The sequence below is a fragment of the Mixophyes fleayi genome, chromosome 10 (assembly GCF_038048845.1).
Source record: "Mixophyes fleayi isolate aMixFle1 chromosome 10, aMixFle1.hap1, whole genome shotgun sequence".
Classification (NCBI taxonomy): Eukaryota; Metazoa; Chordata; class Amphibia; order Anura; family Limnodynastidae; genus Mixophyes; species Mixophyes fleayi.
Genome location: NC_134411.1, coordinates 94,602,747 through 94,619,465, shown reverse-complemented (window position 1 = coordinate 94,619,465; position 16,719 = coordinate 94,602,747). Strand labels below are relative to the sequence as shown.

General features: G+C 42.7%; 1 protein-coding gene across 3 annotated transcripts in view; it reads left to right on the top strand.

Moving 5' to 3' along the window:
- TDRD12 (tudor domain containing 12) overlaps positions 1-16,719 on the top strand; it is a 135,427-nt gene that overhangs the window by 43,717 nt on the left and 74,991 nt on the right. For 2 of the 3 annotated variants that reach the window (XM_075189192.1, XM_075189190.1), the window contains exons 2-10: positions 5,379-5,415; positions 6,880-6,954; positions 7,568-7,717; positions 8,635-8,771; positions 9,680-9,799; positions 11,742-11,797; positions 13,238-13,323; positions 13,417-13,684; positions 14,313-14,343. In XM_075189192.1, coding sequence (XP_075045293.1) covers positions 6,931-6,954; positions 7,568-7,717; positions 8,635-8,771; positions 9,680-9,799; positions 11,742-11,797; positions 13,238-13,323; positions 13,417-13,684; positions 14,313-14,343 — 872 coding nt within the window. In that variant the 5' untranslated portion in view covers positions 5,379-5,415; positions 6,880-6,930. The remainder of the gene's footprint in view (positions 1-5,378; positions 5,416-6,879; positions 6,955-7,567; positions 7,718-8,634; positions 8,772-9,679; positions 9,800-11,741; positions 11,798-13,237; positions 13,324-13,416; positions 13,685-14,312; positions 14,344-16,719) is intronic. The other variant, XM_075189191.1, reaches the window with a different exon arrangement.

The following is a 16,719-nucleotide window of genomic DNA, read 5'->3' as shown; positions in this document are numbered from 1 at the left end:
TGAGTCCCGCAGCTCCTCTCTCTTCTCTCTCTCTCTCTCTGAACTGAGTCCCGCAGCTCCTCTCTCTTCTCTCTCTCTCTCTCTGAACTGAGTCCCGCAGCTCCTCTCTCTTCTCTCTCTCTCTCTCTGAACTGAGTCCCGCAGCTCCTCTCTCTTCTCTCTCTCTCTCTCTGAACTGAGTCCCGCAGCTCCTCTCTCTTCTCTCTCTCTCTCTCTGAACTGAGTCCCGCAGCTCCTCTCTCTTCTCTCTCTCTCTCTCTCTGAACTGAGTCCCGCAGCTCCTCTCTCTTCTCTCTCGTCTCTCTCTCTGAACTGAGTCCCGCAGCTCCTCTCTCTTCTCTCTCTCTCTCTCTCTGAACTGAGTCCCGCAGCTCCTCTCTCTTCTCTCTCTCTCTCTCTCTGAACTGAGTCCCGCAGCTCCTCTCTCTTCTCTCTCTCTCTCTCTGAACTGAGTCCCGCAGCTCCTCTCTCTTCTCTCTCTCTCTCTCTGAACTGAGTCCCGCAGCTCCTCTCTCTTCTCTCTCTCTCTCTCTGAACTGAGTCCCGCAGCTCCTCTCTCTTCTCTCTCTCTCTCTCTGAACTGAGTCCCGCAGCTCCTCTCTCTTCTCTCTCTCTCTCTCTGAACTGAGTCCCGCAGCTCCTCTCTCTTCTCTCTCTCTCTCTCTGAACTGAGTCCCCGCAGCTCCTCTCTCTTCTCTCTCTCTCTCTCTGAACTGAGTCCCGCAGCTCCTCTCTCTTCTCTCTCTCTCTCTCTGAACTGAGTCCCGCAGCTCCTCTCTCTTCTCTCTCTCTCTCTCTGAACTGAGTCCCGCAGCTCCTCTCTCTTCTCTCTCTCTCTCTGAACTGAGTCCCGCAGCTCCTCTCTCTTCTCTCTCTCTCTCTGAACTGAGTCCCGCAGCTCCTCTCTCTTCTCTCTCTCTCTCTGAACTGAGTCCCGCAGCTCCTCTCTCTTCTCTCTCTCTCTCTGAACTGAGTCCCGCAGCTCCTCTCTCTTCTCTCTCTCTCTCTGAACTGAGTCCCGCAGCTCCTCTCTCTTCTCTCTCTCTCTCTGAACTGAGTCCCCGCAGCTCCTCTCTCTTCTCTCTCTCTCTCTGAACTGAGTCCCCGCAGCTCCTCTCTCTTCTCTCTCTCTCTCTGAACTGAGTCCCGCAGCTCCTCTCTCTTCTCTCTCTCTCTCTGAACTGAGTCCCGCAGCTCCTCTCTCTTCTCTCTCTCTCTCTCTCTCTCTCTGCACTGAGTCCCGCAGCTCCTCTCTCTTCTCTCTCTCTCTCTGAACTGGGTTCTTCAGCTCCTCTCTCTTCTCTCTCTCTCTCTCTGAACTGAGTCCCGCAGCTCCTCTCTCTTCTCTCTCTCTCTCTCTCTCTCTCTGAACTGAGTCCCGCAGCTCCTCTCTCTTCTCTCTCTCTCTCTCTCTCTCTCTGAACTGAGTCCCGCAGCTCCTCTCTCTTCTCTCTCTCTCTCTGCACTGAGTTGAGTCCCGCAGGTCTCTCTCTTCTCTCTCTCTCTCTCTCTCTCTCTCTGCACTGAGTCACGCAGGTCTCTCCCTCTTTCTGTATATATATATATATATATATATATATATATATAATTTATAGCTTTATTGTGTAGCTATTCATTTATATATTTTCCTAAATTGCTAATAATGAGTACCACAAAACTTTCCAATCAAGACAAATGTCTATAAAGTAAATGGAAATCCAATATGCTCCTTTTTGTCCGCACCTTCAAAATGCACCAGTAGAACGTAATCTGCGCGTCTTCCCCTTTCAGGACCTGATCTCCACAGGGCAAAATATCAAACACAAAGGGGGCGCTTCCATTGTGTATTATCAGGTGTAAAAGATTTATTCATAAAACGTAAAATCATGCACGTACCAGAACACGTAGTATTCACAGCATATTCGGTTACAATTCAGCTTACTCTTCCTTCTAAAACATCCCGTCCAGAATATAGCAGCTCTCCCACTTGTAGTCAAGCCTCTACATGTTTCGTCGCAGGTGACTTCATCAGGAAGGGGCGCTGAATTGTAACCTGATATTCTGTGAATTCTTTTTGTTCTGGTACGTGCATGATTTTACGTTTTATGAATACATTTTTTACATCTGATAATACACTATGGAAGCGCCCCCTTTGTGTTTTGATATGATATATATTTTACTATATATATATATATATATATATATGTGTATGTGTGTGTATATATAAATTTGACATGCCTGCTTCCCCCCACCTTTTTAAACTGATATTTCACATCAGCCTGGTCTATTTTAAATACATGATCGTTTCGTGTTATCACTGAGCTCCATAGGTGCTTGCACGTCTTCCTTTGTTTCATTTACACAGCATTTAAATATTTGGTGCTATTTTAACATTACTATGAGATTCTGTCATGCTGCCTAATTTTCATTTAGCACCTGCTGCCAAAATCACTTAATCAGCACCTGAGAGGTACAGGGGAACAGATTGTGGGTATGGTTTTCATACATTTAATCCTCATTTGCACTAACCTCTGTATCTCTTCAAAAAGATAGAATTGAAATGTTTGATTTTTCTTCACTAAATTGACAATTACAATTCAGTCCTGTAAGTGTCAGCTCTTTTTCTTAGTGTAGTAAGTCTCCAAAGCTACCCCACCCAGGTCTCTAGTGAGTCCTAAGCTTACCCCACTAATGTCTCTCTCTGCAGGAAGTCTACCAGGTTGACCCCCCCCCAGGTCTCTCTAAGGTGAGTCTCGATCTTACCACACAGGCCCCCATCGCTTTTGTGAGTCTCCAAGGCCTCTTTCTGCAGTGAGTCTCCTCAACATCTCAGCTCTCTCTCTCTGTAGTGAGCTTGTGTATGTGCTGAGTGTCCCTATCATTAGTTAGCATTATGACATCATGGCATGATCTCACTATGCATCACTTCTTTATCTTAGTATTCTGAGTAAGGGATAGGGATGTTGTAGACAGTAGAACACATTCAGACACATTTATGTTTTTATGTATATTTGTGTGTGTGTGTGTATATATATATATATATATATATATATATATATATAATTTTATAGCTTTATTGTGTAGCTATTCATTTATATATTTTCCTAAATTGCTAATGATGATAGACAGTGCACACTACCACAAAAATGTCCAAGCAAGACAAATGTCTATAGAGTAAATGGAAATCCAAGGTGCTCCTGTTTGTCCACACCTTTAAAATGCACCAGTAGATCGTAATCTGCGCGTCTTCCCCTTTCAGGACCTGATCTCCACAGGGCAAAATATCAAACACAAAGGGGGCGCTTCCATTGTGTTTTATCAGGTGTAAAAGATTTATTCATAGAATGTAAAATCATGCACGTACCAGAACAAGTAGTATTCACAGCACATCAGGTTACAATTCAGCTTACTCTTCCTTCTAAAACATCCCGTCCAGAATATAGCAGCTCTCCCACTTGTAATCAAGCCTCTGCATGTTTCGTCGTAGGTAACTTCATCAGGAGGGGGGCGCAGAATTGTAACCTGATATGCTGTGAATTCTTGTTGTTCTGGTACGTGCATGATTTTACGTTTTGTGAATACATTTTTTACATCTGATAATACACTATGGAAGCGCCCCCTTTGTGTTTTGATATGTTATATATTTTACTATATATATATATAGCTGAGATAATTCACATCAGCCTGGTCTATTTTAAATACATGATCCTTTCGTGTTATCACTGAGCTCCATAGGTGCTTGCACGTCTTCCTTTATTTCATTTTACACAGCACTTAAATATCTGGTGCTATTTTCACATTACTATGAGTTTCTGTCATGCAGCCTAATTTTCATTTAGCACCTGCTGCAAAAATCACTTAATCAGCACCTGAGCGGTACAGGGGAACAGATTGTGGGTATGGTTTTCATAGATTTAATCCTCATTTGCACTAACCTCTGTATCTCTTCAAAAAGATAGAATTGAAATGTTTGATTCTTCACTAAATTGACAATTACAATTCAGTCCTGTAAGTGTCAGCTCTTTTTCTTAATTTTTCAATTTCCTTAATATTTTGTCTTTTTTTTGTGTGTTTATGGTGCAAAAAAGCTGTATCTGTTTATGGAATTCTACAATACATTTGCATTTATACATATCAATTTTCAGAAGGGTTTGTTTTTTTTTTTTTTAATATTTTTATGACTAGAGGGAAGTTGCACCTTTAAAGAGTAGAACATTTTTTCCTAATTATTTTACTATATTGGTTTTGCTGGGAGAACTTAAAAATAGGTCTAACATTGTGATACTTAGATTTGTTTCCAGGATGCAAGAGCTTTCAATTGACATCTTAGATATATGAACCTTTGAAGATTTTTGAGTTGGTTATAGGAACCACTATGTTTAATAACACTGGAATTGGTGTCAATCAAACCCTGCTGCGTGGCTGATGGTGATGTATATACAACCAAGAAGAAGAATAGTGTGGTTGCAAACTTAGGATATCTGTCATTGCCATTGTTCTAGCGTGAATCAGGCTTTTTTTTTCTTTTTTTTTTTTGGTATTTCATCGGGAGGTTTTGAAAAGTCACCTAGACATTAATAAGTATCAGCTATTTTCAACAGTTGCTATTAGATTCTTAATGTTTTGCATGAGTGGCCTTATTTGGGTTTTACTATGCACAGCACCCTAGTTCTGCACAAGTTCTTTCTTTTGGACCAGTGGCGGCTGTTTTTATATGTCATCAGGAATTACAGCCAATGCATGAAGGGATTAATCCTGATGGTATTGTTTTCTGCTGCTCCTATATGTTAAACTGCGGTCTCTTTGTTAATGGAATAATCAAATAGGATAATGAACAGAATGTTAGAAGTTCAAATGTTTCCCTTCAATCCATGTTTTGACATTGGTAACCTGAATTAGCCGTCCCACGTTTGTTTTTTTCTTTGATTAACAGGTTAAGTGCCTTTTAGACATGCATTCTCCTTAGCTATCCTACAAATCATTGTCTCCTATAAAAAACTTCTCTGGGTGGCAGACAAGTATGGCAGCCAGTAACACACACATACTCAACTTTTCATGTGCAGGCAGGAGGGAGACAAGGAGGGGGACTTTTTATAGTGCAGACAGAGCTCATAAGAGTATATCAATGCATTTCTGTTCAGTACATCTTGTGCAATGTGACTGTGGTTGCCATGGTAGTTAGATGACGATAAAAACTGTGCTCAATTATTAATCATTAATGGAAGCCAGAAGAAACAAACTAAAGAAAATGACAATCTCCAGGTTTTTTCTCATAGCCTGCCAAAGTGATTTATGTTTAAAAAGATATGATGGTCAAGGAGTTTACACATATCTGTGCACTGCGCTTAATCTGCATGTAATTTGTATGTTCTCCCTTTGTTTCCGTGGGTTTAATCCAGATGCTCCAGTTTCCTCCCACACTCCAAAAACTTACTGGTAGGTTAATTTGCTTCTGACAAAATTACCACTAATCTGTGAGTGTGTTTGGGAATTTAGACTGTAAGCTCCAATGGGGTATTGGTTGATGTTAATGACACATTTTCTCTGGACAGCGCTGCGGAATTGATGGCGATATATAAATAAATGATGATAAACATGAGGAAGGGCTTGTGACAGGATGGACCGCCTATGCCACCCTGTCTGTTATTGCTGGGAACCGGCTGGGCTTACTTTGCCACCGTTCCCTTTAGTTATTTCGAATACGCCCCTCCTGCCGCAGTGGGAGGGGCCTGCTGCCAGCACTGAGCTCCTTTTATGGCACTCAGAACCACGTTCCTTCTGGGCCACTGACGCTGCTAGCAGGTCTCCTTGCTGGTGTACCTGGCTGGTAACTCCGGACCTCTTACTATGGATCCGGGTTGCTGTGGATGGACTATCACTGGCCTATCACACTAACCAGGGCTGCTGGGTAGCGCAGAGCGTTGGCACTGGAATAGCTTGGGTCCAAACCGCAGAGACAGCCGGAGAACGGATTAGATTTTAGGGTCTAATCTGTAGATCACAGGAAAACAGCAATATTGAAGATGATTCCATGCAGGTCTTTAAAGCAAGATGTTTTTTTGCTCACACACACTGGTGGAAGGTCCCAGTATGATCAGGTCAGATGACAATTCAGAAGAACACTATATGCTCACAGAGCACCTCTTTTATACAGTTCAGAAATAGTCTATTTTTAGAAACAGGATATACTCTATTGAAACCGAAATTTACATGCATTTCAAGGCTAACAAAATTTACAGTTATCTATGAAATTCACTCTGCCAAAGGCCACAGTAACGACCCCCTGATGAGGTCTTTGGCCAGGGCAGGCATGACACTTCATCACAAAACTTCGTTAGCACTTTCTGCTATCAGACTTCCTTGCACATGTCCTAATTGCAGGTTTCCACAAGCAACTTTACAAATCCTAAACAATGACACTTCCATTCTAAATACATCCCAATACACACAAGACCTCCATCCACAAAGGGCTATTGTATCAGATATATACATCAGAAATAAGGCATATCCTTTAGTAAGGTGAAAACAGGAAAGACCAACTTTTCTATCTTGGTCTCAGAGATAACGACTTCCTATCTTACAATAAATAGAAATAAGTGCCTATGCAGTTATATAAATATGCGCCCTGCGCTATTTCGTTTAAATACATTTTTACCAAAAGTTATTTAATAGTGATCCAGTCACAGGGCTCTTTGTGTTTGAAATTTAAAATATGTCCGTTCTGTTTAAAAGTTCCTAATGGATCCCACCCTGGATTCCCCCAACTTTTTAACGTTCAAAGTTTGGGGATTTCAGAGCCTGATTTGTAGAGGCAGTGGTGGAGGTGTAGAATTGTCACTGACCTCCTTGGTCTGTCTGTAATTAATCGCCGGCCTAGATTGTTTTTCTGGTTTCTTACAGAATAACCAACAGAATATCTACATCTGCATTATCTGTTATTTTGGCACAATAATGTATGAGTTATCAGTGCTTCAGGTAAGAATTCTATTCTCTCAATATATATTGCCTGTTTTTTTGCACTGTAACTGTTCATTTAAACATATTGACATAAGAAAATCATTTGTGAATGTAAACCATATCGCTTACTTGGTTCAGGTAGAAAAAGTTACCCATAAACCCCTACACAACTGTGACCCCTAAGTGGCCACATTATGCAAATGGTAAACTAGTTACTTTGCCAAACAACTTCTAAAATGTCTCCTTAAACAGAAGATAACAAGCTGATCTCTGGTGCACGGCATGAAGGTGCTGTGACCCATAATCAGATACTTTGCATGTATAGTGCCAAGAACAATTGTATAAAAAACAATCTAAATATTTATAAATTGTATTATTATACAATACATGATACACGACAGTTTTCTGAAATAGATGGGACAGGTCGTCTTTAATGGCTTATAAACTTGAAACATTTGTAAATTGTAGGGCTGTAAAACTGGCCCATACCAGCTTGTTTCTGCTATATATATATATATATATATATATATATATATATATATATATATATATATATCTTACTTCCACGATGCTCGGATACAATGTAGAGTGCAGTTTGTGTTTAGTATGTAACGATGGGCTTTCTACTTAGGTGACAGACCCGAGTTGCTTTTTTTGTGAGATCCTGAAGGTAAATGACAGTAAGGAATATGACCAGCTGTTCCAGGAGCTGAATTTGCTGTATGGCAAAATGTACAGAGATGTAGAGGAGCTGAAGCCGGCCTCGTTGCCTATTGGGACGGTAATTCACTTTCTCTTTTTTTTTTTCAGACTTGTGTAGAATAAATGAAGAAGAACAAATATCCCACTGCACTCAGTAAAAGCTATGCAAAAGATTGAGACCACACAATACCAGCAAATTATATAATTAATAATTTACTTGGCTTTGAATATAAACTTGGAATACAGGAGTACTAGCCATCAGTGATGGCAGGGAAGCTTTTATGTTGGTGCAATATGCCTTGCAGAAAAAGGTGGCATTTGTTTCCCACAATCCGGAGACAGACAGACAGAGACACACACACACGTTTCCCGCAATCCAGACACACACAGTCTGCTATGACGTTCTCTAAAAAAGGGGCTTTGCTACCTTATATGTATATTATGTTATCCTTAATATGCCAGTCTAAATGATTGTATGCTTGTGTCTAACGGGGGAATGGCACATTGGACACAGATCTGCCTTCTGTTGTTTAACTCTGCATAATCTGTGAATCACAGTGAAATTTTCCACTCCTATTATAACCCTCCTTCTTGGTCTTTAAATTTTTAAACCTTTGCAGATAGATGGAGTCACACAGATGGAATGGGGGGGGGGGGGGCAGAATAACTCTCTGGATGCAGTGTGCATTCATGTGAGTAGGTGGATTAATCTAGCCACTGGTAGCCTTATTCACATTGTACCGTGAGAAAAATAAAAGAAACCATGATAGTTTTATTATGGGCACGGAGTTCAGTTTTTACATCTCCATTTGTAGATTACCAGATGTGACCATGCACAAATTCAATGCGACATACAATTGGTGGTGGATACCATTACTATAAGAACCGTTGTTAAGGCGCAGGACAAGGTGGCGACAAACAGCACAATTTTGTAAATGCTGGAATGTGACATCTGAGAGCAATAGAATGACACAAATGTGTATTATTTACCTCTAGTTCTGTGTAGTGTTCTGTGAAGAACTGAAGAGCTGGTGCCGAGCGACTCTGGAATCCAACACTTGTAGCGCACAGGACGAGCTGGTCGAGTGTTTCCTGCTGGATCACGCTCTGTATAGTCCCATTAAGAAGAGCAAGTAAGAAGCTTTCCTTACCCTCATGTTTTACTTTGAAACTGATTCACCTTCCCTATATAAAATCCCACATGTTTGCAAAACCTTGAGCACGCATTTTGATTGGTCGTCTTTGTATTATGTTTTTGTTTTGTTTTTTAAATAAAACCTACTTTTCAACCAAATCGATAACGTCAGTTGACGTCTTTCTTTTGCAAGCTCTAAACCAAAAGCCTGCCATGGGTATATACGGTTGATATAATTGCAAAAAAGGAAATTTAGGTGTGCAAAATTCTTCCATTATAATTTCTGGAATATGCTTAGCATGTCATAGATGCAATTTTTCTGTATAATTGACATAAATGTGAATTTGTGTTAACAAGGAAACGGATAAAATATTTGGTAGACCTGGAACTTGCGGTGGAGAGGATTCATGTACCTGCATCAGATCATTTAGCAATAAATCACTGTACACTGATTTGTTGTGGGTGCTAAATATCTTATAAGCATATGTTTTACCTGCTGTATTTGGGTTGTCGCTGTCCACACCGCATAGATTGGCCTATAAACCGTTGAAGTGTAATAGTCACCCATGCGCAGTAGATTTATAGACTTGAGAGTTCAGCTTATCAGTATACCTGTGAGCCCACAAAGTAGCTTCAGGTACACACTTTGTTTGGCTGAACAGTGTTTCTTAAAATTCTGTATTTATGATTTATGTTTGTGCTTTAATTTACTACGCAATCATCTAGATGTTTTTTAAACTAGCTTATAATACGCTGGGCACTTGGGATCCCGGATCTGTTCGGATTTCTCATACCTCACATTATATGCCAGCTAGTGGCCCTCAAAGTCTTTGTAGACTGCGCTAAATGTCATAATTTTTAATGATACAGCTCTCTACCATTCTGATGTTTGTACTCTGATTGTAGCATACGGTTTCCTGTCGAGGAGTGTCAAAGGATTCCATTCCGAGCGAGGAAGTTTAAGTTACACCAGGTTCAGCCGATATCGCTGCACTTCAGCGTGCGCGAAGACAAAGCAGACTTCCGGTGAGTGAAGGTCTGTGTGTTAATAGAGCTCATACTCTAACCCCTAGGTTCCCAAATTGTGCGCCGCGGTGCTGTCATAGGGGTGCCATGGACAGGAAGGAAAAAGAAAAAAAAAGTAAAAAAACTACTTACCAATCCGGCGGCACCCGGGACCCTGCATCCTCCTCCTTCCTCGCTTCACACTGAATTTGGGTGAGAAGCGAGGAAGGAGGAGGGTGCCGGGTCCCGGGCGCCGCCGGATTGGTAAGTAGTTTTTTGGGGGTTTTTTTCTTCTTCCTGTTCACGGCGAGGGGCAGAGGCTGAGGGGGCAAAGGCTGATTGGGCAGAGCCGGCAGAGGCTGATGGGGCAGATCGGGCAGAGGCTGAGGGGGTAGAGCGGGCGGATGCTGAGGGGGCAGAGCATGAGGGCACAGTGTGTGTGGATGCAGGGGGCACAGTGTGTGTGTGAATGCAGGGGGCACAGTGTGTGTGTGAATACAGGGGGCACAGAGCGTGTGGATGCAGGGGGCACAGTGTGTGTGTGGATGTAGGGGGCACAGAGCGTGTGGATGTAGGGGGCACAGAGCGTGTGGATGTAGGGGGCACAGAGCGTGTGGATGTAGGGGGCACAGAGCGTGTGGATGCAGGGGGCACAGTGAGTGTGGATGCAGGGGGCACAGAGTGTGTGTGGATGCAGGGGGCACAGAGTGTGTGTGGATGCAGGGGGCACAGTGAGTGTGGATGCAGGGGGCACAGTGAGTGTGGATGCAGGGGGCACTGAGTGTGTGGATGCAGGGGGCACTGAGTGTGTGGATGCAGGGGGCACAGAGTGTGTGTGGATGCAGGGGGCACAGAGAGTGTGGATGCAGGGGGCACAGAGTGTGTTAGCTGTAAATTATTCTTTGACAGAAATATAATTGAAAAAAATATACATAAATAAATTATTTTCCCTTGGATTTATGTGTATTATTTTTGTATACAACTAAATAAGTATTTCTGTTCTGACCTAAATACTTATTACGTCTTTTTGACTACTTATAAAACAGGACTGCTCGGTAATTATTTTGGAGGGGTGCCTTGAAAAAATTATGGAGACCCTAAGGGTGCCGCGAACTGCAAAAGTTTGGGAACCACTGCTCTAACCCTTAGCAGGTGCACATGGTTCAGTGAACAACACTTGAATTGTGGTAATCATATGAATCCTTGAACCCTCTGCCTAAAAAGTTTAAATCTACTCATTGTCACTTTTTCAAACTGATAAGGTGTCCTCCTGAGCACTGCTTCTTCCATCTTTGATCAATCATCAATTTGCAAAAATGACTTAAGTGACAGTTAGGGTCTATCTGTGAATGAATCGCTGAACACAAAGCAGTGAACCTCTATAGCATGGCAATCCGTGCTGCTGGCATACAAGGTGACAGAAGCCATTATGTGCTAGGATAGTAGTGCCAACAGCCTGATGAGAAGCCAGGGATTACTTCACATGTTGGTGGAATTATCCTAGTATAGCAGCAGTGAGTGTAAGCTCTTGTGATTCCAGCTTTATTGCTGTTATGTAACAAATGTCCAGCCCTGGTTGCAAGGTTAACATCCATCCATTTCTGTCCTAGAGGGGGATTACCAGTGGCCCATCGTGCCTTGTAGTCCTAGGATGCACGGAAGGGTGTGCCTTCACTTGTTTCTGAACTGCTAGAGATCCACATATAGTTCCTTTCAAAATCACTGATACAATCAGGAACTGTCCTCTCCCCATCACCACTGCAGCCAGAGTCCTCTTCTGAATATTTGTGGAATCTATGCCCCTCCCTCTAATTAGCATGTGATGCTGTAGACTGCAAGAAAGGCACCCAGCAAATTAGGGAGATGGACACAGATTATAAAGGAAAAATTGAAAAGATCACATAAGAAAAAAAAGACAGACCGGTCACTTTTTAATTACATTATGGTTGTATTTGTTTTTTAGATCAACAAAGAACTGGGACACTGCCGCCATCCATTATTTTCAGCATCTGTTGAATGGTAAACTGAAATGTTGTTTTACTAGCATCAGAAGTTGTTTGTATTGTGTGATTCCTGGCTTTATTCCCAGAGAGTGCTTCCAATAAGTGTCCGACGTTAATTATCCAAACTCCATAAAACAGGACAGTTAATGTTATTGAAATGTCAGCAGAATACAAGTTACTAAAGTCAGTGTTTTTCTTTTTTCTTTTAGAAGATTAGATATATAATCGAGACAGTAAATATAGTTCATATCTTCAGTATTTTATTACATCAGAATATAATGGTGAATGTAACATTGATTCATGTGTAGAGAAATAACAAGGCAGGGGTAAATTTAAATGAAAATACATAATAAAAAAGAGGGAATTTACACCTTATTCGCTTGTCTACTGCTAAAACCACGATGCATCTTCACTGCAGGGATACAAACTCATTACATTAAAGAATTAATTAAATCCTGTACAACTTCTACCTGATATCAGTGATTTAATATTAGAGATTTGTTTTATATAGCATGGAAACCATTTAATGTCTGACAAATTCAATTTCCTTTAACACTTCAAAACAGCTTTATAAAATTAAACATTTTCTCTTATCCCATGGATTGAGGTTCCACTTTCTTGGGACCAATATTGGCAAACTATTATTCTTATTCTCTTTTATTTATGAGGTGCCACAAGGTTTCTGCCACGCCGTACATAGGGGGTTAGAACATACAACAAAATTACATAAGTACTTACAGATAAGAACAATGGGTACAGAATAATGGATGCAATTAACAGAACAAATCACATAGCATGTACAGGACAAGAGAGGAGGACGGAGTGGGGAGACATGAGACGGGGTACAGACATGAGACACAGGGTAGAGGACACTGCCCGTGAGAGCTTACATTGTAAAGTAAGGGGAGGTGTGGGGGGTTAGAGGCAATAGGAGAAAGTGGGAACAATAGGCATAGTGCAGAGGTCTGTGAGATACTTAGGCCATGATGTAGAGCGGCCTAGATGGGGCCACGATGGTACAGGGGCCTAGGTGGTGCAGAGTCCTGGAGGGACTCCTCACATGCAGTACACTTCTAAACCATCAGATTATAAATGCTTACTCCACATAGAGTGTATTAATCAGAAGCTAACCTCACCCTGATATATTGGGTTCTGGTTGTCTCTCCTTACCACCAAATATGTCCACATGTGGATGGGTGTAGATCTGTTGGTGGTCAGTTTACAACGTTCAGTTAAACCTTCCTTCTTGGCGTTAACGCACCTTTTAAAGTCCGTCAGCTCAGCGGATGTTTTGTTACTCAGTTGTGATCCTTCTGAAAGTGGGCAAAAGCCGCATGACCGATGTATGACTAGGTAAATGGATAGGTTGGTGATTAGACAGAGGTTTCTATGGCAGAAACATGATTGCGACGAAATGTGAAATTCAGGATGCTCATTAAGGTTCCTTTCTTTCTAGAGTCAACCAAGGTTGAAGCACAGTTATGTTCTGTTGAAAACGACTGCATGAGCGTTTACCTTTATCTTACTACTACAGACAATGTGGTAATTGGATTTTATTTGTCCTATATCAATAAATTTCTACTATACAACTTAAGCCATTGACATTAACAATCAGGTTTGTGTCTTTTCTTTAAGCTTTGCGTTAATGATGACTTAGTGGCAAAAAAGTTTGCTTGTTACCCAAAAGAAGGTTCTCCTGAGAAGATTGAAAATGTACAAGCAGTTTTTACTTTGATCAAGGAGCTTCAGCCGACTGGACTCCTAAATGGGCACGCATGGCCACCCCTGTGCAAAGAACAACCCGAGTCTTTAGAAAGTCAGAAGTCCAGAGCAGCGGCCACCCATGGTGAGCTCCTGTGGCCGTTCTGGAGCAGTCTGAGTCATGCACAGAGACTAGCCACAGGTGGGTCAGCGACAGCTTTCAATCGTTTTACAACGTGACAGATGTTTACATTTGTTCTCCTTGAAATGACCTTGTGGTAGCAGCAACCAGGCAGAGAAAGTTCTTCAGGAAACGTGAGCATACAGATCAGTGCAAATAAATAGCATCATCTATTGCTGGCACCTAACCCATTACCTCTCACTGTGCAGAGGAGACAGGTTGGTCAGCCATCCATAAATGTACTAAGGAGTCAGGCATTGGGCTATCTGTAAGTAATATTCTGCTACTTATACTGCCTGCCTATGCACAAGAAGCAATGCATCAGAGGTTTTTGACCTGTGTTGGTCATTATCTGATTTCCAAAACTACCTTTTGGCTTCTGTTTTGTTAATTCAGTTGTAAACGTGTTGGGAAAGCAATGGCAGTTTTCTAAAGTTCTTTATTTGTCAGGGATTGGCTGGTTGGAGATGGGACGGGGGGATGCAAAGCAATATCAAACTCAGAAACAGGCCATGTTCAGTTCTGAGAGCTCTCAGTGTGGACCACTTCACACAGGATGAGTCACATACCTGCACTCGCATCACATGAATAATAAGTATAAACCAGAGCATGGCAGAATACTGACAAATCTGAATTGTTATGTTTTCAGAAGCTGTTGAGAAGTCTGCTGTTGAAATAAGGTATGGATATTGAATGTATTGTGTGTTTATATTTGAATAAAACTTTTTCTCGTGTTGTGTTATGGGATTTTTCTTGTGTAGGTCATGTGGGGGGGATGGGGCCTGGTCTTCCTCAATATTTAAGTCCTTTAGTTGGTAAAAATGTTGTACTTTGTGCTTGGTCAGCTACCTTATGTTTTGTCATTATTTTATTATTATTAACAGTTATTTATATATCATCTATATACTACACAGAGCTGCACAGAGTATATGTAATAATTCACATCAGTCGCTGCACCATGAAGCTTGCAATCTATATATTCCCTACCACACGAATTCTAACACACTAGGACTAATTTCGTCAGACGCTAATTGATCTACTAGTCTCTCTTTGGAGTGTGGCGTACAGAGCCGTAACTTAGAATTATAGTGCCTGGGGCGAGAAAGACAAATGCCGCCCCACTAACCATCAATTTTAAACAAATGAACCTAAAACATTCCTTAACTGCGCCCCTTTTCAGCGTTGCGCCCAGGGCAGTCGCCCCTATCGCACAGCCCTAGTTATGGTTCTGGTGGTGTAAACAAGAGAACCCAGAACATAGGAAAACATAGTAACTCCACACCCATGACCGCACCTCTGTGAAGGAGCAACGCTAACCACTGTGCCACAATACTGCCCATCGTTCTTAAACAACACATTCCTCCTGGGGATGATCTGATTGGCTAGTGTCTTGCCTTGAGGATGTGGCCTCCAGGACCAGGAGGCAGCTTGCACTTACTGGGGGTCCAACCTCCTGGATGCTCAGCTGCTAATCGCTGCCTCTAATTCCCTCAGCAGACATGACAAAATGTAATGCTGAGTACGACAATCCCGTTGTTGCCTTCATCCCCTCTGGGGGACACTGCTACCATGGGGTTGTATGAGGGCGCATGGAGCTGGCACCTAAATAGTTAACTAAGTTTGCTGCTGCCTCCTCCCCTCTGCAACCCCACAGACCCCAGTTTTTGTTGGGTCTGTTTAATTACTGCTCTGCAGTACTTGCCGCCTGATTACATTGTTATTATGTAGTTAGTGTTACTGACATGTCAGTGAAGTTAGGAGTGGATGAGAGTTATGTTTTACACTGGTTCACTTAGTTTTTAGATGGAATATAGTTTTGTTTTTGTTTATCAAATAAAGAAGAACAAGAAAAGATAGAATCAGCCTGCAGGCAGTGACAGCCACTACGTGACTATCACTGTATCCTCCATCAGGCATAGAGTGCGGGGACTTTGTCTGAGGAGCGGCAATTTTCAGGGAAATACCAAGTCTCCCGCTGAGGAGGAGGGGGGACTCTGATTTCATCTGGTCACAATCTGAGCACAAATTGAAAGGCTGCAACGCAAAAGAAACAAAGGAGATCTATAATAAGCAAGAGCCTCCAGTGAGCGGGTAGGGTAATCCTCCCCAAAGCAAAAGCCTCCAGTGTTGGGAGTGTAACAGAGACCCCCCCCCCCCACCTGCTGATTGGTGCACTCCAAAGGCGGGAAAATTCAGCTACAGTTTACCTCAGAGGACTCCTGACTGAGATAATGGAGAATCCACCTGCTGCTGGCTTCATGTCATTGAAGAAACAATTAGAGCCAAGTACCCCATACATGTAAGTATGTATGTATGTGTTACAAGCCCAGACCTCCTTACCTCCGTCCTGGCCATCGCTATGACGACCGGGACGTCACTTCCAGGGGCTCGTCCCGGCCATGGCCTAGACAACGGTCAGGACGCTGAGAGAGAGTGAGAGCGCCGCGTCCCAGCAAAAGAGAACTGCTGGGCGCGTGCGCAGGCAAGCCTGTGGGCTAATTAATGCAGGACTGTTGTTACAGGCATTAGCCTGCAACGGTGGGTGTCTGACAGGGTCTAGCCCTGATTGGTCTGGAGCCAGATTGCTGATTAGTCCTCAGGGGTGCAGGCAAGCTCTGATTGGCTCATCTGTGTATTTAAGGCAATGAGGTCTGCTGCCTCATTGCCGATTATAGCTTCTGTGTTCCAGTCTGCTGACCTGCTTGTTCCTGCTCTAGTCTTCTGAGACCTCGTCTGACCTTTTGGCTGTGAACTGACTTCGCTCGTGTATCCTGTGACCCTGATCCCTGGCCTGTTTATCGTTTCTGCTATCCGCCTGTGACCCCTGACCTCAGCTTGTTTACTGATACTGCTGCCGGCCCTTGACCTCTGCGTGGACCTTACTCCGCTTGCCTGGGTTCTCCCCAGCCAGTACACACTTCACGACCCTCTGTCAGTCTGCAGCCCAGTCTGTCCCCACTATCAGGGGCTCCAGTGAACACCTGACTGGCAAAGTAGATTCCGGGTTGTGTTGTGCCGGCTGGAGGGGTTCCTAACCGTATATATGTGTGTGTGTA